Consider the following 23,285-nt stretch of genomic DNA (forward strand, 5'->3'; position numbering starts at 1 on the left):
GGATCCGCCCCTGCCCACATGTGACCCCATTTCGGAAACTACACCCCTCACAGAATGTACCCCATTTGCATTTGACAGATCTTTGGAATAGTGGGCTGAGCAACATTTTTAATTTTCACGGACCACTGTTCAAAAAAATCTGGCAGTGTTTCCCAACCAGGGTGCCTCTAGCTGTTGCAAAACTATAACTCCCAGCATGCCTGGACAGCCAAAGGCTAGAGGCACCCTTGTTAGAAATGCTGATATATGGGGCAGAGAGACAAAAATCACTGAGAACAGTGGAGTAAGTTGTGCTACCATGTGTTTATCCTCACTAGTTCTCCTGAATAGTTGGGAGGTCTCTGACTGCTCAAACTTTTGACATGTCTTTGTGTCTTTTTACATGACAGGTCCACTGTAAAAGTCTATAGCAAAATTAGAAAAATTCTACATTCTCAGGGTTTTATGATTATTATTATTTATTTTTGTTGTGTAGCCTTTTTAGGGTCAGTGGCATTTTTTTTTCAAAATGCAGCCTAGTTTAGGTATTTGGCTTTTTTACAGAACTTAAAAAAACAAAAACAAACAAACCAAAAATTTTTATTGATTACTATTGTTATTGGTTTATTCTTAAAAAGTGATAAAAACCAATAAAACGTTTATAAATTACAAAAATGTGCTGTTTCCATAGACGCAAATGCTTAACAGAGTAGATTCCACAGAAAGAATTGGAAGCCATGTGCACGGTGCAGCAAAATCCCACTGAAATCAATGGGACTCTGCTTCCATGGAATTTCTGAGAGGAATTTCTTTGCAGGATTCTGCTTGGAAATTCCGCATGTGAACGAGGCTTAAGAAACAACACATAAAATATCTATATAAAAGACTCAAATGTATTTGTCTATATAAAGGGGTTATCCAGCATAAGGTGATTTTAGTACGTACCTGGCAGACAGTAATGGACATGCTTAGGAAGGATCTGCGCTTGTCTTGGGGCTAAATGACTATGTTGTGAGATTACCACAACACTGTTGGTAGCTTTTTGTGAACTGGGTATTTCCTGTAGAAGTTTGTTCTCTCAAACTACAAATCTCATAGTTGCTTTTTTTTGTAAGTGTGAGGTCACTTTTCTCCTTCCCACACATCAGCCACCCCACCCATTGAAACATAAATGAGCTCCATTCCATTCAAAGACCAATGATTTCTAACCAGGGTGCCTACAGCTGTTGCAGAATGATCTTTCTCCCACCCAGTGGTCGCTCCACCCACTGAAGCAGGACAGGCTCCCTCTGATCACCTGACTAGTGATGTCATGCCTTGTCCGCACTGCAACCTGAGAAAGCCTGAGACCTGAGTCATTTTGTATAATGTTAAAAATAAATATTGGGGCAAAAATTAGAGAAGAATTGTGAGAAAACCGTCACACACAGGTACAGACACTATATTATGAACTACACTAACTTTACATCCCCTGTAGCATAGTCAAATAAAAAATAATACTGCTGTAGGTAAAATGCAGTTTGTAATGCTAATGCTGGATAAAGGACATTGTACATAATCTCCTCGATGTGCTATAGACTACTCCTAGATATATTTTGTCCTCTCTGGCCCACATTGCAGAGTTTTCCTACACAGCAGCTCAGTAACTGCAATGTGAGTGCTGTCCACTAGATGGCATCTAGGAGCAATATTTGAAAATAAGAGATCACATCATTTTTAAATGGTAACTACTAGAATATTAAAGAAGAACATGTCTGGCTATTATAGAATCTTAAGCCTGTTAATGTAAACCCAGGGGGCAGCGATGCTGAAAACTAAACATTACTCGAAGAGAAGGAAATGATAAAAGGAGACGCAGATAATGCTCTTTGCTGGTAGTCAGTCTTTTCTCCTGGTACAGGTTTTTTTTTTTTTTTTTATATACTTAGCAAATCATTCCCTCCAAAAGTGCTACATTTATTTCTTCTAAGAAAAGGACCAAACAAATCCACAGGCATAAAGAAAACATAGTCATTATGGCAACCATTTCAACAGTACGCATGTATAGTATTCAAAGAAGTGTTAGCAACGCTTTCAATACAAATGGATCAAGTGGACAATGCATGTAACTGAATGACAGACAGGTGCATATACTGTATAAAAGCTTTATATATATATATATATATATATATATATATATATATATTTTTTTTTTTTATTATTATTATTTTTTTTTATTCTGCCTATACAATAGAAATTTACACAAAATAAAAATGGACACCACTTTCAAACAGGACAAAATGAATGCACCGGTGGCTGCAAAGCTACAGCTGCACTCCGCAAATGCTAAGATACATTAGTCTGAATATTTGGAATATTCTGAGCGGCATTACTGCACATTTTGATCAAATTCTGTCACCCATCTACCAAACCTGAAAATGGGGTGAAAATTGTTCCTGGAATGAATGGATGGTCCAGATTGTGCACGACTGCCACTCCACAGCACATTTCTGAGTTCAGCACTAAGAAATGTTCATCGTCCCCAAAGAAGATGAATAGCAAGCTGTCCGAGTTCTCGGGTGTGGTGGGGACTCTAGAGGTCAAATCAGGCTGTTACCCCTATCCTGTTAATAGGGGATAATAAGCTAAGATGGGAATTCCTCTTTAAATAATTGAAACTTGAAGATAATAGGAAATTGAATAATTTAGTATATAGACAAGACAGAAGTTTGAATTGAGTAGTTTATGACATTAGATGTATATGGAACTTTCAGGATAGGGATTTGGAACTAGTTTTAAAGTAGTACTCCACTGGCCAGCGTTCGGATCATTTAGTTCCGGATGCTGTGTGCGCACTGCGGGGTGTAGGCCAAGCCCCCTCGTGATGTCACACCACGCACCCTCAGTGCAAGTCTATGGGAGGGGGCTTGACCTCCATCATGACCCCTCCCTTAGACTTGAACTGAGGGGGCGTAGTCGATCCCCCCGCAGTGAGCACACAGCATTCAGGGACCCCTGAACTTCCTTCGAGCATCTTACTTTAGTGGCTTCTGACTTACTGGCCTGTAGATCTCCAAGTTAAAGGAATTGTCCATATATTATTCTATTTCTTACTCAATGTAATCTGTGTAAAAACAAAAAGAAGTGATACTCCCCTACTCCAATCCCCCTACAGTTGCCGTTCTGATGGCTCCTGGTCACCACCGATTCTTCTTGTCCATCCTGCAGGAATTGTCATCTCAACCAATCCCTGACTGAGGCAGGACACTACTGTGGCCAGTGATTAGTTGAGTTGGGCAGTTTCTGAGGGGATGAGGCATCAATGGAAACATGAAGAAGAGGGGGTGAGTGGAGACTGGGAGCCATTGGAATGGCAGCTGCAGGGGTATTGGAGTAGTTTACCATTTTTTTTACACCATCCCCAGTTATTTATAAAAAAAAAAAAATGTATTCCTGGACAACCCCTTTAATGTTAGACAACTTAGTGTCAACTTAGACCCCCTACAGCTACCTTCCCATCAAAGAGTGAATAAACCCAAGGGAGCCAAAGGGAGCTTTGAGTGATATCTTACAGTAAAAGTACTGGCTATAGAATTGATCCAGAGATGGAGTCATGCAGAGACTAATGCTGACCACCTTCAATGACTGATGGCTGAAAAAATCTGATGCCAGGATCAAACTCAGATGAAACAAAGACCCTGAAGCCTGATGCTGCTATTTTATATCCAAAAAATTCAATAAGCCAATTCTGGCAGTTTTCAGGCTTTGTTTTTCCCAGATTTTCCCAGGAAAGCAACGCTCAGTCCATTCATAGTGTTAAAGCTCTTTATAGTGCTGAAAATGTTATAAAATATTTTCATGAGACATCATTTTTTCATGGTTTTTGTGGCAATTTTTTACATAGACAAATCAAACAGATTTTTTATACTATGTATTGATATAGGACAAATGCCGAAGCCACATTTGCCACTTATCTAGCACCACATGGCGGCCATTTAAATGAATGAATGTTCGTGAAATGTATAGACATGTGAGATCTGCCAGAGCAAGAGTCACACTTAGGCTTGGTTTACACCACTGTTATGGTTTCTGTTTCAATGGTAACCATAAAGGCAGTGCCAGAAATGTCAAATGATGAGCACCAAAGGACCTCATTGACTTTCAACAGGGTGTATAATACTCCATGGTGGGAATAGAGCTAAAATCCAAACATTGTGCAGATGCTCTGTGTATGGAAAGTCTACAGAATATTGTATTGGTAGAATTCTCATCCATACGAAAGTTAAACTATCATTTTATGTTGTAGAAACACTGATTTTTTTATGTAGTTTTTACCCATTGACTTTGATCTGTAATAAATCTGCAGTGTTGCAGATTCGTCAAGGAAACACGGTGAATCCACAGCAAAAAATACATGACATTTCTGTCCCATGTGGAAAGGATACTTGGAATCAGAAAACCCAGAAACCTTCAGCACAAACAAATTTATGGGACCAAGTGATGTTTAACCAAGAATAATATTGTATGAAAGACAAAGCATAACACATTTTGGGAAAAGATGTCTCTTCATCAGAGGCAAACCTCAGAAGTGCACATCCCATGTGTAAGCACCATTATGAAGATAACCTCTGCCAGCATGCCCTACTAGGGGTAGGATTCCATCTATGCTTGAGAGAGAAGAAGCTATTTGTTCAACTGGTTCCACACAGGACAAAAATGCTGCATACCTGCACCAAATTGTACTGATTTTTGGACATTTGTTGTAGTCTTGCAGCTGTGGATTTTGTAGTGGAATGCATTTGGCATGTTTTAGAAACTTTGTAGACACCTTTTGCCTTGTACAAAACAAAGCCTTGTCTTAGCGAGACAGGGATTTAATGTGACATTGTGAACCAAAAGTTTTGTCACATTTTTCTCACAAAGAAAGCCAACTTAATGGGTAGTCTAATTGTGGACAACAACATCAAAACCTTTGCCAATATAATTGGAGAGTAGAGACATTTTTAGACTGTTTTGTATTAGACTGTTTTAATAAATCTTTCTTGTAGGTTTTTCTTGCCTTTCAACCAAGACATCTGAAAACTACACCAAACCCAAACAAGTCATTATTATTATTATTTTTATTTTTTTATCAATGGTCATCAGCTTTAAAGATGAAAATGGAAATCTTACCCGGTGATGAGGTTACATAGAGCATACTGCGCTGTGAACGAATGCTGGTAAATCTGCAATGATAAAAAGAAATCTGTAAGGAACATTGACGTAAAACAAGAATTATCCAGCTGAGCTCCAGGACTGAACTGTAGAGACTACAGAGATCAGGCTACAGGGCTGTAAGGACTGGACTTATTGTGATATACATTAGGACAGACGCTGATGTGCAGTATATTGGTAGGCTACATAGTAGTTTGCTTTGGCGGTGAGGACATTATGTAAGCTTTATGTTCTGACCACGGTGAGGGAAACGTAAAGTCAGGCATGGAATTCTGGATAAGACTGTAAATATATTGTTGGACATCTTATATATAAACAGTGAAACCTCTTCGAAAAGACTACCAACTTTCAAAAAAACAGATTTTCTATAACAGATTTTCAATTCCTCATTTATTATTTTCATCTTTGAGATTACTTTTTGTGCAATTTTGGGTGGTCATCTCAAAAACTGTATTGCATAACATAATGGTTATAGTACAGACAAAGTACACTACATAATATAGCATGCATTATTCTAATAATCTTAATCTTATGTTCTAACATTGAAAGCATTACTGTTTAAAAAAAAATAATAATACTTTTGACATGTCATGTAGACATCCAAATAGTAGAACAAAGTATGTACACTTTATAAATGAGTTCAATATAGGGATATGTCGGCACTAATGCGGAATCTGTGGTGGTGCACGAGGTAGGGTAAAGCCACTCGTAGAAGATAGATGATACCCAGCACTCACCAGTAATGCACATTGAAGATGTATTATGCCATAGTGTAGTACAAGGACACGTTTCGGCGTGGGAGCCTTCCTCAGCTGTCTGCCTATAGGCAGACAGCTGAGGAAGGCTCCCACGCCGAAACGCGTCCTCGTACTACACTGCATAATACATTTTCACTGTGTGTTACTGGTGAGTGCTGGGTATCATCCTTCTTTCACTTCATAAATTAGACTTTATTCCGGTAATATCATAATACAGTAGCAGTGTTTCAAGCGTCACATGTGTGGATCTTTGTCAAGCTTGATCTGTAAATTAAACATGGATGAGCATCGCTGCTTACTGTTCTTTGAGCACAAAGAGGTAAGTGACCATGCTATGGACCCCCATTCATCTTCTCACTAAGCACTCAGCAAGTATTCACTGAGCAGAAGCCATGCAGTACTCAGTAAGTAGTTTCAATGGCAACACTAGCTTAGGATGCCACAAAAAACGTCATAGAGTACAGGGACTCCTGTCATTTAGACAAGAGTCTCTACTACTCTACAGTAAACAGTGATGCACTATGCATCACTGCTTACTGCATGGCTCTGGCTGGTAAATGATAATGAGGTTTGGTCATCTTTAATCACCATACAAACTATTATCTCCAGTTCCAGTTATTAAATGCAGAGTTGCTAATTTCATTCTTATTACTATCCAGTATTGATACCTATTTGTATGGTTTATTGTGACTGGTACTTTTATTCTGCTTTACTGTAAGTCCTGGGGGTATCAGGGTACCTGTATACTGGGAGCCACAGTCAGGACTCAAGAATGACATCTGCTGTATGCTACAAAATAACATACATCTGTATAGTATATGTAGTACATGCACATCAACAAAAGCTATATACGTCAAGAAATATATCTGAATTGTTCCAGGTTATTATTACAGTTGCCTGATACATAGATTAACAATATGAAAAATATAAATACCTTGATCGTACTTAAATTGCAAGATACAAATTTTGAAAAAATATAATTATTTTATTTAAAATATAAAATATCTGATAGTGTATTTTATCCTCATAGCACACGGCCCTTGTGCAGAGGAAAACAGATATATATAATTAGAACATAAAATCAAGATAAGAACAAACACCAATATCTAACATTGATAGGATGATATAAAATTTTATGACACTTTCGGTAATCCGGCAACTGATAGTCCAGAAAAGATCTAAAGTCCCGTAAATAATATGGGATTCCAGTATACTGAATGTAAATGGATGAAGTATAGTTACCAGCCTGATGCAAGTCCCAACATAATGTCACCTGAGGATAGAAGGTGAGGTCCGCAAGTCCTGGGTGGTAAAGACGCTGGCATGCGTCACGGCGGCGGTCTGCCTGCCCCAGACCAGATTGAATAGAAGCCGCTTCCAAAATCGTTCGCTGTGGATGGTATCAAACGATGGATTAATGCAGACCTCGTGGTATCCTGATGGCGTGTGACATCACAGGCGTTTGGCAATGCTGCCTGGAAGTTGGACTCAGATGATGTTGCTGGTTTAGCACAAAGTATTCGAGACTGGTCAGAATATTTAGGTAAGTGTGTGGTTAGGTATCGGCAGTGTAAAGGTAGCTTGAATACGCCTAGATGTGTTTCAGGGCTCTTATATGTAAGACACGGCCCTTTCCTCAGTAGGCATGTATGAATTTGGAGCTACAGATCCTTTTTATAATCATCACAATCAAATGAATTGCAAAAAGATGGTGTTTGGGATGAACAAAGACTTGGAGCGGATCATTACAGAGATCACTTAATTTGTAAGATCCGGACTGGCATCAAAATCAGCCGATAATTTAATGGGTGCTTGTGGGTTTTTGTTACCGCATCGTGTGTATAAACATATAGATGCTTGCGGGTTTTTGTTACCGCATCATGTGTATAGACATATAATCAAAATGATGGCAGCAATCTAAATGTCATAGACTAATGAACAAAATATATGCTTTCACTACACAGAGACTATAAATAGTAGCCCTGCACAGAAATAGCTACGTTTGTGCACTATTTTATAAAGAAAAAGAAATATAAAATTGAATAGAATAGAAAATAAATAAATTAATAACAATAAAATAAATGAAAATAAAAATAAATAAAAATAAAATTAGAATTGTAAATAAATATAGAAATAAAAATAAAAATAGAAATGAGAATGAAAATAAAAAAAAATAGATAAGTAAATAAAAATAATGGTAAATAATGATAAAAATAATGATAAAAATAGAAATAAAAATAAATGGAAATATTTTTTTTTCCATTTATTTTTATTTATTTCTATTTTTTATTTTTATCATTATTTTTATCATTATTTAACTTTATTTTTATTTTTATTTACTTATCTATTTTTTATTTCTATTCTCATTTCTATTTTTATTTTTATTTCTATATTTATTTACCATTCTAATTTTAGTTTTATTTTTATTTATTTTATTGTTATTATTTTATTTATTTTCTATTCTATTTTATATTTCTTTTTTTTAAATAAAATAGTGCACAAACGTAGCTATTTCTGTGCAGGGCTACTATTTATAGTCTGTGTGTAGTGAAAGTATATATTTTGTTCATTAGTCTATGACATTTAGATTGCTGCCATCATTTTGATTATATGTCTATACACATGATGCGGTAACAAAAACCTGCAAGCATCTATATGTTTATACACACGATCCGGTAACAAAAACCCGCAAGCACCCATTAAATTATCGGCTGATTTTGATACCAGTCCGGATCTTACAAATTAAGTGATCTCTGTAATGATCCGCTCCAAGTCTTTGTTCATCCCAAACACCATCTTTCTGCAATTCATTTGATTGTGACCTGATGATTATAAAAAGGATCTGTAGCTCCAAATACATACATGCCTTCTGAGGAAAGGGCCGTGTCTTACATATAAGACCCCTGAAACACGTCTAGGTATATTCAAGCTACCTTTACACCACCGATACCTAACCACACACTTACCTGAAGATTCTGACCAGTCTCAAATACTTTGTGATAAACCAGCAACACCATCTAAGTCCAACTTCCAGGTAGCATTGCCAAACGCCTGTGATGTCACACGCCATCAGGATACCACGAGGTCTGCATTAATCCATCGTTTGATACCATCCACAGCGAACGATCTTGGAAGCGGCTTTAATTCAATCGTGTCTGCGCCGCCGTGACGCATGCCAGCATCTTTACCACTCTGGACTTGCGGACCTCACCTTCTATCCTCAGGTGACATTATGTTGGGACTTGCATCAGGCTGGTAACTATACTTCATCCATTTACATTCAGTATACCGAAATCCCATATTATTTACGGGACTTTAGATCTTTTCTGGACTATCAGTTGCCGGATTACCGAAAGCGTCATCAAATTTTATATCATCCTATCAATGTTAGATATCGGTGTTTGTTCTTATCTTGATTTTATGTTCTAATTATATATATCTGTTTTCCTCTGCACAAGAGCCCTGTGTTATGAATTTAAAATACACTATCAGATATTTTATATTTTAAATAAAATAAAATGTGTATCTTGTAATTGAAGTACGATCAAGGTATTTATTATTTTCATATTGTTCATCTATGTATCAGGCAACTGGTATTAGTCTTGAGGGGTTGGTTACTGTTTAAATTTATTTCTCAAACCCCGAACACCAGGTGTAGGTGTACAACCTCCTTACCTCGGCTAATTAATTGTGAGCTGCACATCCCCTTTGTTCTGTATCTATTATTACAGTGCCTCTTCTAGGTAAGACTTATATACAAGATTTAGTAAACCTTAGAATTTGGATTCATTATGGTTGTTTTTGCTCCTTTCTGTAACATAATGAGCATAGGCCTCTATAACCGAGTACCCAATTAGCACAATAAGGTCAACAGGGCCCGGTGTCAAGCCCCCTATACCTTGCTGGATCTCTCCATTTCCATCATCCACCTCATTACAGTATTTCAGGACTGTGACTATGGGAGTTGAACCTTGAAAAGTAATAACGTCAGAAGGCTTTAATGGTGGAAAGATGCCGATTGTGAACCACCAAGGCCTGCTCCATGACCTCCATCTCATTAGAGACCACTCCAGTTTAGCAGACCAGGGTTCCATGGACGGCTTTATCATTCGGGGTGTTAGACAGCTACTTAGTAAAGGACTAGCCTTTATCCAATGCCCACGACTAATACTCTTGCCAATCAAGATAGTTGGCAGTTCCCCCGGAAAGCATTATAAGCCCTAATGTTCTTTGCTGTACGTATCTGTATACATGACGTAGGCTGACTGGAAGTACGAAGCTTTTACGTTTATTCCAGTTCTCTCTCTGACAACGTTGGCTAATTTCGGTGCACGTGATGCAGTAGACCTATCACTGATGCCAATCATCGACCAGCAGGGGACTATAATAACTGGGCCCATGAGACAGGTCTTGGCGGTATACACGCCAACATAAAGCAACACACATAGCACAGAGCAGCGAAAGACAATAATTGCCTTTATGAGTAACTATGTTTTTTTCTTTGTCAAAGTGTAGACATTTTGACTTGTACAGTAAGATAATATGGCGTTTGCTTGAAAGGAAGGGAGAAAATGCATTCCATGGATAAGGCACCGCAGCTGCAATGTAAAACTGCCTGTCAATCTTAAGAAGCAGAAATATAAGATATATTAAAAAGTCGGAAAAATCAATCTAGATCTTATTTCATGCTGCATGCTGCGCACAGTCCTCTTCAGCTGAGCACTGATGCATTTACATGCTTCTTGACACTACATGAAAAAAATAGAATCAGGGAGCGTCCTCATACATCATTCCCTCAGAAATAAACATTTTAGCGAGAAAATCAATGTATTTTATATTCTTTTCATGTGGAGCTGCTCCATTCGCTAACCCTTTGATGAGGTTTAGATGTCACATAATGTTAAAAGTGGACCTGTTACCTATAGGTCAGTGTTTCCCAACCAGGGTGGTGCATCCAGCTGTTGCAAAACTACTACCCCCAGCATGCCCGGACAGCCAAAGGCTGTCCGGGCATGCTGGGAGTTGTAGTTTTGCAACAGCTGGAGGCACGCTGGTTGGGAAACACTGCTCTAGCTATTGCTAATGATTCCCTCCAAACCAGTGTTTCACAACCAGGTTGCCTCCAGCTGTTGCAAAACTATAACCCTCAGCATGCTCGGACAGCCAAAGGCTGTCTGGGCATGCTGGAAGTTGTAGTTTTGCAACAGCTGGAGGCACACTGGTTGGGAAAGACTGCTATAGGTAGTTGAACTCATACTCTCATACAAGATATGGTGAGTGAAGGAACATAGGGGGAGATTTATCAAATCCTGTGCAGAGGCAATCAGCTCGCTTCTTTCATTTTTTTAGAGGCCTTGTTAGGAATGTAAGAAGTAAGCTGCTTGGTTGCTATGGGCAACTGGGCAACTGGGCAACTTTGCCTCTGCATAGGCTTTGATAAATCTCTCCCATAGTATCTCCTCTCAAGATGTCTATTGGCCAGTGTGGTGTCCCGGTACAGGACCTGGTACTGTCCCTGTCTAAAGTCCCCTCAGTTAGAGTCCCTCCATTCCACAGGGCTCTCCTGCAGGGCTTGCCCCTTGGTCGCCTCATATAAATGTAGTTTTGTATAGTGTAAAAATGTATAGGACCTACCCTGGTCACGTGGTATATGATAATGGTTGTATAGATATTTAGGACCTTCCAGGGTCATGTGGTAGAGTCATGTGATGTACCCAGAGTACTTTGGTCAGGACTTACAGGCTGTACAACCAATGGCATTAGTCCAGCCCCCCTAGTATATAAGGGGCTTTCGTCACTAAATTCTCTCTCTTGTTCCTGCACTCTCTTATCTCCCGGATCGAAAGCCAGCACAATCAGCATATCTTCATTCATCTCAACTAGGCCAAAGCCTAAAGAACCAGCAGCCACTAAAACCGTGAGTTATAAAGCTCAACCTACAAATCCTGTGTGACTACTATTCCACTCAAATCTTATAATTAGTAGCACAGTGGCCTGCTTAAAGCTAAAGTCTATTAGTCCCAGCAAAGCCTGTGAGGAACCTGCATCCCGGTTACCTCAAGAGAAACTGTACAATTGTAAAGACTGTTGCATAAAAGCTCAAGTAAAAGTTTCCAGTTATCTCATAAAATCTGCTGTGGACATTCCGTTTATTATCTCTGCCGTTTGTGGGCCGGTTGGCGGCAGGACCTCTAATACTAAGCAAACCTCACCCTGGCATCACGACAAGCAAGGGTTAATCAGACCCTTCATTCACCATTGCAACACCCCGACTCCACACCAGTGCATATTATAGAGCCACTTGTGCTCTAGTATAAAATGTAATACCTGATGGTTCTTTATTTTATACTATTTGCAGATAAAGTCGAATGCAAATGAATCAAGACTATTTCTATATACAGTGCCCATAACTCCATGACCACCTAACCTTTACCCATATCTTCTCTTACCAGTCATCTAAAATCTTTTATCCCAAAACAATGTCAGATCAAGACCTGGAAGGAGCACAGTGTCTGAATGAGCTTATAGATCATGGGCAAAATTGGGGAGATTGTATGTGCCAATCCAATAGTAGACTGTGGACAAATGGACCCTCAGAATGATGGGATGAGACCACTTTTGCATGGATACATGATCATTGAATTAACAAATAAGACTGGGTATATATGCACATGCTACTTTTTTTCTTGGTTCACAAAACTGAGTTGAACTGAAAGAAAAATCTGATCAATGGAAATTAATAGGACACATTTTTTCTGTATGCCTAAATGGATTTGACAAAAGGAAATCAGGGTAAAAGGTAAAAAAAATTAAAAATAATCAAGAATTCAATCGGACATGGCCTCGTAATGAAACTGCGTGATTCAGAGAATACATTTCTCCATATCCAGTGTTTACTGTTGGATTGGCACATACAATCTACTCTACCACTTAGAGGAAAATGTGGCACCAAGATAGCGATACCCAGCAAGTATCCAATGTGCCAATTAAGGCACAAACACAATAAAATGAATAAGATGAAGGTGGTTAAATCTGTTTTGGGAGGCTACTCTCTCTTTCTTCATTGCAGATGTCAGTGCTACTGAGAAGGAATGGAAAGTAACCATCCAAAGCACGTGTTGTCTTAATGGTACTCATTTTATTTTTATTTTTTTTGTCCTCTCTTTTTTCTGCCCTTGTCCTTTGCTATTTTTTACATTTTTTACATTTTGAGTTGGACCATAGAAGCTGTAACTGGTTCACCCCTACAGGCACTACTGATGCCATGCTCTTTGCTTGGCATTGATTTGTGAGTATATAAATCATTTGTTTGTATCAATGTGTTCTTTAAGGCCTGCACCAAGATACTCTCCTGTTTTTAATTTTAGTTCTTTAAAATTGAGGCAATGACAAATATAAATATAGAAAATAGAAAAAAATAGATGTTTTCTTCATCCCCTGGAGATTCATGGTGCCCTGCTCCCCAAGTTTAGACATTTGGGACACTACATCATCTAGACTTAGGTGATCTGATGGTATCTAAAGTTGGTCAACATGTCTCAGGCAACCGCTACTGTTCCGGACTTGTCCATACGTTTCAATGAGTTGAAAAACTTTTCCCCATTCTTGTTAAACCTGTAATCTGCTGTCTTATGGAAATGAAAAACTTCTGTGTTTCCATACTACTAAGATTTGTATATATTGCTGTTGTATTAGACTAAACAGCAGAATGTGTAGTGATGACTATTTGGGAGGGGGGTGGGGTGCTGTCAGGGTGTGTAATGTGTACTACCATCTGGCTAGCAGAAATATTGTATAAAGAAACCATATTTTGGTCCATTTTTTTTTCTGGGTGACCAAAATAAAGATGTACACATTAAGCATGGTAAACATACAAAGCCATGTCTACACTGAACCCAAATAGCAGTACCAGTCGGACATAGATGGATCAAGTCTAGTCGATTTTCTGAGCGCTACATTATTCTCAATAAGCTAAATGTACCTAAACTGAGGCTTCATAGAAAACCTTCCGAACAGGAAACATATCTGTGCTGCAGTTGCGATTTCTCAGACTATTTCCTAAACTTGATACATTGTAACAATTCCTTAGCTTAGTATTAGGTCTGTATCAGACAACTTCTGGATCTAAGGAACAATTAACCCAAGCAGAGCAAGCAGAGATCTAGACAATAGGGAGGTATTGAAACACAAAGTACCGTATGTTAAAAAAAAAATGTTATGACTTTTCATTATATAATATTTCCTTGTATTGCTTTTCAGAGATTCCTTTGTAAATACAGTTTACTGAAGAGAACATGATGTTGTAGTTAGATCACTCAGCTTACCTTTGGCCACCGAAGGTGGTCAGGAAAGCCAGAATCAGCCAAGTGAGCTATTTTACACAGTTTACTTAATATTCATAGAAGTTAATGGGAGTTGTGTGTGCAATTAAGCACTGCTAGCTACACTGCTATCTTCAAGAGGAGTTACCCAATATGCAGAAAACTGCCACCTGGACTGTTTTCAGCAGGAGTGTGACCAATGTATCCTGATAGCTAACTCCTGTTCGGGTACTTATATGCATGCACTGAGGAGTTAGGAAGGGCAAGCGTTAATGTTTCTGTGCTGCCATCAATGGTGGAAATATGTAATGTTGCATGAAGTTTCGGTCACATGACCTTCCTTCAAACAGGCTTCTGCTAGAGGACTCCCAAGTATGCTCAGAGGGCTGGAGCCTGTCTATACTAGACAGTATTTGGGCAGAGGTGTCTCCTAGCTCTGCTCAGTAGACTACAAGTAACGTTAGGCCTGGCTCTATCAGAGAAGTTTTCTCCTGTTCCCAGTTGCTGGTCAAATCATGTCAGTACTGGATCAGTCACAATAAACAACTACACCATTTGGCACTATCTCCAGTCCAGGCTGAGAGGATATAGGTTCATACAATCCTGTTCCTACTCTGAAAGAGAGAATCATCTAATCATCTAAGCCAAAAGAGATATAAGCTGTACAAGAGCTCTTCTGCCATGATTGGACTATTTATGGGCTTCTGGCTGGAGTCAGTGCTGTGTGGCTTACAAGCATCACCGGTTTTGCCTTATGCCCTCTGACAGAGAATCTTAATAAAGCTAACTGTAAGTAAAGGTTTTCTAAGTATATTCACTACAGTGAGTCAACCTGTTAAGGGTTCCTCAGTAGAGTTTACCTTACTGGACTGTGTCTGCATCCGAGTGCCTATAGTCTTATTAGAAACTTTCCTACAGTTATACAGAAGCCTTCCTGAACTACTACACCCATGCTCTATGCTCCTTGGTGGCACCACACAAGTGATAGGTCTGGTAAAAAAAAAAAAAAAAACTTAGCCCCTTAAAGGGGTTCTCCGGTGCTTAGATATCTTATCCCCTATTCAAAGAATGGGGGATAAGATGCCTGATCGCGGGAGTCCCGCCGCTGGGGACCCCCGTGATCTTGCACGCGGTACCCCGTTTGTAATCAGTCCCCGGAGCGTGTTCCTTTGGATAGGGGATAAGATGTCTAAGCACCAGAGAACCCCTTTAAGGACCAAACCCATTTTGACCTTAAAGGATAAGTCTCATGCATAAAAACTTATCCCCTAGTTTTAGATTGTGGGGGGGGGCGAGCACCGGGGCCTCCCGTGATCTCTTGTAAGGAGTCCTCGTGCTGTAGCACAGGAGCATGTCGCGAACACCACCCATAGCGGAAACCGCCACGCCCCCCTTCATTAAGCTCTATGGGAGAGCCGAAGGTTGGCTCTCCCATCGAACTATATGGAGGGCGCGTGGCGGCCTCCCCTTTGGGCAGGGGTCGTGATGCACTCCTGTGCTAAAGCACAGGGGCTCCGTGCAGGAGATCGCGGGGGGCCCCAGCACTCGGATCCTCCTCGATCTAAAACTTATCACCTATCCTTTGGATAGGGGATAAGTTTTTATGCATGAGACTTATCCTTTAAGGACCAGGCCAATTTTTGTTTTTTCACTTTAATTTTTTCCTACTCTCTAAAAAATCATATCACTTTCAATTTTGCACCAACAGACCTATATAAGGGCTTGTTATTTGTGCCACCAATTGTACTTTGTAATGACATCAATAATTTTATAACAAAATATATAGTAAAAAAAATAAAAAATATATATATATTTATATATATATATATATATATATATATATATATATATATATATATATATATTTTTTTTTTTTTTTATGGGGTGAAATTGAAAGAAAAAACTAAAACGCCATTTTGTAAATTTTGGGGGCCTCTGTTTCTACACAGTGCAATTTTCGGTAAAAATGACACCTGATCTTTATCCTGTAGGTCCATACGGTTACAAGGATACCCAATGTATGTAAGTTTTATTTTATTTTACTACTTTAAAAAAAAAAATCTAACTGCATGCACCAAAATTAGTATGTGTAAAATCATCATCTTTTGGCCCCTATACATTTTTTCTTTTTCCATATGCGGGGCTATATTATCAGCACCATTCTTGTTTTGATGGGACATGTTGATCGCTTTTTATTAGTTTTTGATAGAATAGGAAGTAACCAAACATGCACAATTTTTGACTTTGGTATTCTTTTTTTTTTTACATGTACGCCATCGACTGTGCAGTTTACCTAACCTTACATTGATTTATTTTTTATAAATATTTTATTAGGTTTACAGATTAACAACTTCAACCTGGGTACATTCATGGAACATCTAGAACAAGCAATTTATCCTATCCCAAATACCCCTCTCCCCCACCACCGTGGAGAAAGAAAAGAGAAAGAGAAGAAAAAAAAAGGGGGGGGGGGGCCCACGACAAGAAATATCCTTAACAGTCCTGACATCCCAGTCTCCCCAAGTGTTATTAAAGATCGGTTGTTTTCCACTGCCAAGGACAGAGAGTTTTTCATATTGCCTAATTTTTTTTACCAATATTTTTTATTCGATAATACGAGGGATCTTTTGAGACATCCAAATTCGCAATATTATGAAGCGAGCGCAGAAGAGAAGTTTTAGAATCAAACAAATTCTTGTTCCCAGCCCTTCAGTTGAGCCCAATACAGCATGTTTGAATCCAAATTCTATATTCACACCCAAATTCTAATTAATAAGCTGGAAAATCACCTCCCGATATTCCCTCAAAGCTATACATTCCCAGATCATATGGAGGAACTCTGTCTCCTGATCAGAGCATCTTTTACAAACAAAATCCCCTTTACCTCCAAACTTAGCCAATTTCTTAGTGGTACAGTATGCGTATGTAAAATTTTTAGTTGGGTACTCCTATAGTTATAGTTAATAGATATGGCGCTAACATTTTTAAGTTTTTCTATCCATTGGGAGTCTAGCATGGGCCCTATTTTCTTTTCCCATTACACCCCATGTTTTGGTTTAACCCCTTAACGACCACAAGCGTAAACTTACGCTTGTGGCCTGCTCCCGTTATGTGAAGCATGCTCAGGAGCTGAGCGCGCTTCATACCCGGCAGGTCCCGGTTGCTATTAGCAGCCAGGACCCGTGGCTAATACTGGACATAGCCGATTGGGCTGATGTCCGGTATTAACCCTTTAGATGCCACAATCAAAGTTGACCGTGGCATCTAAAAAATGGAGAAAATCATTGCCGGTTAGCTTAGTGTGCTGTTCGGGACCGCCACAGTGAAATCGCCGCATCTCGAACAGCTGAAAGGACAGCGGAAGGCTTCTTACCTTGTTTCCCGCCGTCCGATCGTCACTCTGCTGCTCCGTGCCTGAGATCCAGAGCACCGATAACACTGATCAATGCAGTACTATGGCATAGCATCGATCAGTGTCTGCAATCAAGGTATTGCATTTTATAGTCCACTATGGGGGCTATAACATTGCAAAAAAAAGTGTGAAAAAATTATTAAGAAATGTGATTTAACCCCTTCCCTAATAAAAGTTTGAATCACACCCTTTTCCCATTAAAAAAAAAAAATGTGTAAATAAAAATAAAATGTGGTATTCAAACTTTTGTGGTATTACCGCGTGCATAAATGTCTGAACTATAAAAATATAATGTTAATTAAACCGCACTGTTAATGGCGTACACATAAAAAAATGTATAAAAGGAGATCAAAAAGTCCCATCAAAACGAAAATGGTACAGATCATGGCGCAAAAAATGAGCCCTCATATACTTATACGGAAAAATTAAAAAGTTATAGGGGTCAGAAGATGACAATTTTACACATACTAATTTTGGTGCATGTAGTTATAATTTTTAAAGTAGTAAAGTAAAATAAAACCTATATAAATTAGGTATCCTTGTAAAGTATGGACCTACAGAATAAGTTTACTGCATAGAAACGGAAGCCCCCAAAATTTACAAAATGGAATTTTTTTCAATTTTGCCTCACAAATATTTTTTATCTGGTTTAGCTGTAAATTTTGTGATGAAATGATTGATGTTGTTATAAAGTACAATTGGTGGCGCAAAAAATAAACCCTATTATGGGTCTGTAGGTGTAAAATTGAAAGTGTCATGATTTTTAGGTGATGAGGAAAAAACGAAAATGCAAAAACTGAAAAACCCTGCATCCTTAAAGGGGTACTCCACCCCTGGCATCTTTTCCCCTATCCAAAGGATAGGGGATAAGATGTTAGATCGCCGCGGTCCCCCTGCTGGGGACCCCTGGGATCGCCGCTGCGGCAACCCGCCATCATTACTGCACAGAGCGAGTTTGCTCTGTGCGTAATGACGGGCGATACAGGGGCCGAAGCAGTGTGACGTCATGGCTCCGCCCCTTATGACATCACGGCCCGTCCCCTAAATGCAAGTCTATGGCAGGGGGCGTGAAGACCGCCACACCCCCTCCCATAGACTTGTATTGACGGGGGCGGGCCGTGACGTCACGAGGGGTGGAGCCGTGACATAACGATGCTCCGGCCCCTGTACTGCCCGTCATTACGTGCAGAGCGATCTCGCTCTGCGCAGTAATGATAGCGGGGTGCTGCAGCAGCGATCCCCGGGGTCCCAAGCAGCGGGACCCCGGCGATCTGACATCTTATCCCCTATCCTTTGGATAGGGGATAAGATGTCTAGGGGCGGAGTACCCCTTTAAGGGGTTAAGGAACTGGAACATCAGTGGCCTCAGACTTTTATACAAAATAAACCAACCCTTCTTCAATTGTAATGGATTGTGCAAAAAGTGGAAGACTCGCTAGCTTTAATACATTTTTTTTTTCCGTGGTCATATAAGCACTGTGTAATTGACTGTATCTCAAAAAATCTAAATCAGTGAAGTGAAAATCCCCTTTAAATTGTTCGAAAGATTTTAACCTATCATTCTCTATTATGTCATTTAATGTGTTAATACCCCTAGTTACCCAAAAGAGGGGATCTGGAATGGTCAACAATTCTTCCAACCTACCTAAACCAGATGGGTGTAAAGCCCAGACACCCATTAATGCCTACTTTCTTTTTTAGTAGGTACCACCCATTCGTGTACATGTCAGCATAAGTGAATTGTTAGTCTAGTGTGCTAGATTCTACCAGTTCCAGAAGGCTATAATTACAGTTATAGGAAAGTGTTAAGTAATGACTCAAGTCTGTCGAACCATACTGTAGAAATCCAGATTGGAAAAGCATTCAAGATATACAGAATTTGAGGGAGGAGGACCATCTTTATCAGAGCGGCTCTGTCTGCCATTGAAAGTGGAAGTTTATCCCATAGTTCTACCTTCTTCTCTACCCTAACCATCAGGGGATTCAAATTCAGTTTCTTACAGTATAATCTGCCAGCTTGACTGATATTTTGATGACCAAGTATGTAAAGTCCCCATTCCTTTGCATAATCTCCAAAGGTACCTCCCCAGGATGCAAATGAAAATCAATGGGCAATATACTAGACTTCCCCCAATTAATCTCAAGACCTGTAAGTCTACCAAACGTGAAAAAAACTGAGAATAGTATAGGAAGGGCTTTCTGGGTGTCCCTGAGATGTACAAGAAGATCGTCTGCATAGAGACTAATTGCAGAGTCTGAGCCCAGACTCTCTATCTCTGAAGTAGAACGAATCGTAATCGCCAACGGTTCAATGGAAATTACAAAAAGCAATGGGAACATAGGGCACCCCTGACGGGTGCCTCTTGTTATACTCAAACAACTCGATGGCGAGGCCCCCACAAGGAGCCTCACTGTGGGTCGCCTGTAAAATAATCTCACCATATCTATGTTTTGTTGTCCCATGCCCAATTCCTCCATTGACCTCCATAGGAACCTCCACTCCACCCTGTCAAATGCTTTTGTTGCATCAAGGGACAGGATGGAGCTGAGGCTACCCCAGGTGTCTGAAGGCTAGAAAAAATCCTTTCAATATTATACAAAATGCTGCGACCTGGAATAAAACCAGTTTGGTCTCTATCTACTAGCCCACCAACCACTACAGAGAGTCTCCTGGACAAATTTTGTGCCAGGATTTTAGCATCCATGTTCAAGAGCGAAATTGGCCTATACAATTCTTTATTTCTAGGATCCTTCCCTTTCTTTAGTATTAGTATGATATCTGCCTCCAACATCGAGACCGGCAGTCCCCCCGTCCGACAGGATTCATGTACTGTTTCCCAAAGTATGGGAGCCAGTGTGTCAACATACTTTTTACATACAAATGCCAAGATCAATTCAACCTTATCTAATGTACCATGAAGGAAAATAAATCTACCTCTTTGGTCTATTGATTTAGATTTAAGTGTAAAGTATACCATGTTGGGGATGAAAACAGACACTCCCGCTGAGTATCCAGTAAACATCACATGGTACTCCTGCGAGGCCCATTTCTTCCTGATCTTATGCACAGTTTTAGTTGTTAACCCCTTGGGGACCGAGCCCTTTTTGACCATAAGGAACAGAGCATTTTTTGCATATCTGAACACTGTCACTTTAAGCATTAATAACTCTGGGATGCTTGAACTTATGAATTTGATTCCGAGATTGTTTTTTCATGACATATTCTACTTTATGGTAGTGGTAAATTTCCTTCAATACTTGCATCATTTCTTGGTGAAAAATTCCCAAATTTCATGAAAAATTTGAAAATGTTGCCTTTTCATAACTTTAAAGGGGTACTCCCGTGAAAACCTTTTTTCTTTTTAAATCAACTGGTGCCAGAAAGTTAAACATATTTGTAAATTACTTCTATTAAAAAATCTTAATCCTTCCAGTACTTATTAGCTGCTGAATACTGCAGAGGAAATTCCTTTCTTTTTGGAACACTGATGACATCACGAGCACAGTGCTCTCTGCTGACATTTCTGTCCATTTTAGCAACTGTGCATAGCAGATGTATGCTAAGGGCAGCATGGTGGCTCAGTGGTTAGCACTGCTGCCTTGCAGTGCTGGGGCCTTGGGTTCAAATCCCACTAAGGACAACAATAAATAAAGACTTATTATTATTATAATAACGTCAGCAGAGAGCACCATTCCAAAAAGAAAAGAATTTCCTCTGTAGTATTCAGCATCTAATAAGTACAGGAAGGATTAAGATGTTTTAATAGAAGTAATTTACAAATCTGTTTAACTTTCTGGAGCCAGTTGATTTAAGAGAAAAAAGGTTTTCACCGGAGTACCCCTTTAAAGCTCTCTGCTTGTAAGGAAAATAGACATTGCAAATACATTATATATTGATTCACATATACAATTTTACTACTTTATGTTTGCATCATAAAGTTGACAAGTTTTTACTTTTTGAAGACATCAGAGGGCTTCAAAGTTCAGCATCAATTTTCAAATTTTTCAAGTAAATTTCACAATCAGAATTTTTTAGGGGCCAGTTCAGTTTTGAAGTGAATTTGAGGATCTTTATGTTAGAAATTCCCCATAATAGACCACATTATGAATCAGCACCCCTCAATGTGTTAAAAATGACATTCAGAAAGTGCGCTAACCCTTTAGGTGCTTCACAGGAATAGCAGCAAAGTGGAGGAGAAAATTCAAAATCTTCATTTTTTACACTGGCATGTTCTTGTAGACCCATATTTTTTATTTTTCAAGAGGTAAAAGGAGAAAAAGCCCCCCAAAATTTGTAACCCAATTTATCTCGAGTAAGGAAATACCTCATATGTGGATGTAAAGTGCTTTGTGGGTGCACTAGAGGGTTCAGAAGAGAAGGAGCGACAATGGGATTTTGGAGAGGTGATTTTGCTGAAATGATTTTTGCGGGGCATGTCACATTTAGGAAGCCTCTATAGTGCCAGAACAGCGAAAAACACCCCACATGGCATACTATTTGGGAAACTACACCCCTCAAGGAACGTAACAAGTAGTACAGTGAGCCTTAACACCCCACAGGTGTTTGACGAATTATCAATAAAGTTGGATGTGAAAATTAAAAATAATTTTTTTTTCACTAAAATGCTTATGTCACCCCAAATTTGTCATTTTCACAAGTGGTAATAAGTGAAAATGTTCCCCAAAATTTGGAACCCAATTTCTCTCGAGTAAGGAAATACCTCTTATGTGGATGTAAAGTGATCTGCGGGTGCACTATAGGGCTCAGAAGGGAAGGAGCGACATTGGGCTTTTGGAAAGCAAATTTTGCTCAAATGGTTTTTGGGGAGCATGTCACATTTAGGAAACCCCAATGGTGCCAGAACAGCAAAAAACACCCCACATGGCATAATATTTGGGAAACTAAACCCCTGAATGAACGTAACAAGTGGTACAGCGAGCATTTACACCCCACTGGCGTTTGACAGATCTTTGTAACAGTGGGCTGTCCAAATGAAAAATTACATTTCACTCTCACTATACCCCTTATTACGTTCCGTGAGGGGTGTAGATTCCAAAATGGGGTCACATGTGGGTATTTATATTTTATGTCAGAACCGCTGTAACCAGCAGCCACCCCTGTGCAAATCACCCGTTTAGGCCTCAAATGTACATAGTGCACTCTCACTCCTGAGCCTTGTTGTGCGCCCGCAGAGCATTTTACGTCCACATATGGGGTATTTCCATACTTGGGAGAAAATTGTGTTACAAATTTTTCGGGTCTTTTTTTCCTTTTACCTCTTATAAAAGTGAAAAGTATGGGGCAACACCAGCATGTTAGTGTAAAAAAAAAATACACTAACATGCTGGTGTAGACCCCAACTTAACCTTTTCATAAGGGGTAAAAGGAGAAAAAGCCACCAAAAATTTGTATCATAATTTCTCCCAAGTATGGAAATACCCCATATGTAACCCTAAACTGTTGCCTTGAAATACGACAGGGCTCTGAAGGAGCATTACACTTGCCTCCTCCACAAAAAATACTGTACGTCAGTTTTCCCCAAACAGGGTGCCTCCAGCTGTTGCAAAACTCCCAACATGCCTGGACGGTCAATGGCTGCCTGGCAATATTGGGAGTTGTTA

The 23,285-nt window shown here is 39.4% G+C and overlaps 1 protein-coding gene across 3 annotated transcripts in view; it reads right to left on the reverse strand.

Moving 5' to 3' along the window:
• Positions 1-23,285, reverse strand: part of DPP6 (dipeptidyl peptidase like 6) — a 1,248,955-nt gene that overhangs the window by 259,020 nt on the left and 966,650 nt on the right. For all 3 annotated transcript variants that reach the window (XM_056519599.1, XM_056519600.1, XM_056519601.1), the window contains exon 6: positions 5,131-5,183. In XM_056519599.1, coding sequence (XP_056375574.1) covers positions 5,131-5,183 — 53 coding nt within the window. The remainder of the gene's footprint in view (positions 1-5,130; positions 5,184-23,285) is intronic.

Source organism: Hyla sarda, chromosome 5 (genome assembly GCF_029499605.1).
Source record: "Hyla sarda isolate aHylSar1 chromosome 5, aHylSar1.hap1, whole genome shotgun sequence".
NCBI classification, from domain to species: Eukaryota; Metazoa; Chordata; class Amphibia; order Anura; family Hylidae; genus Hyla; species Hyla sarda.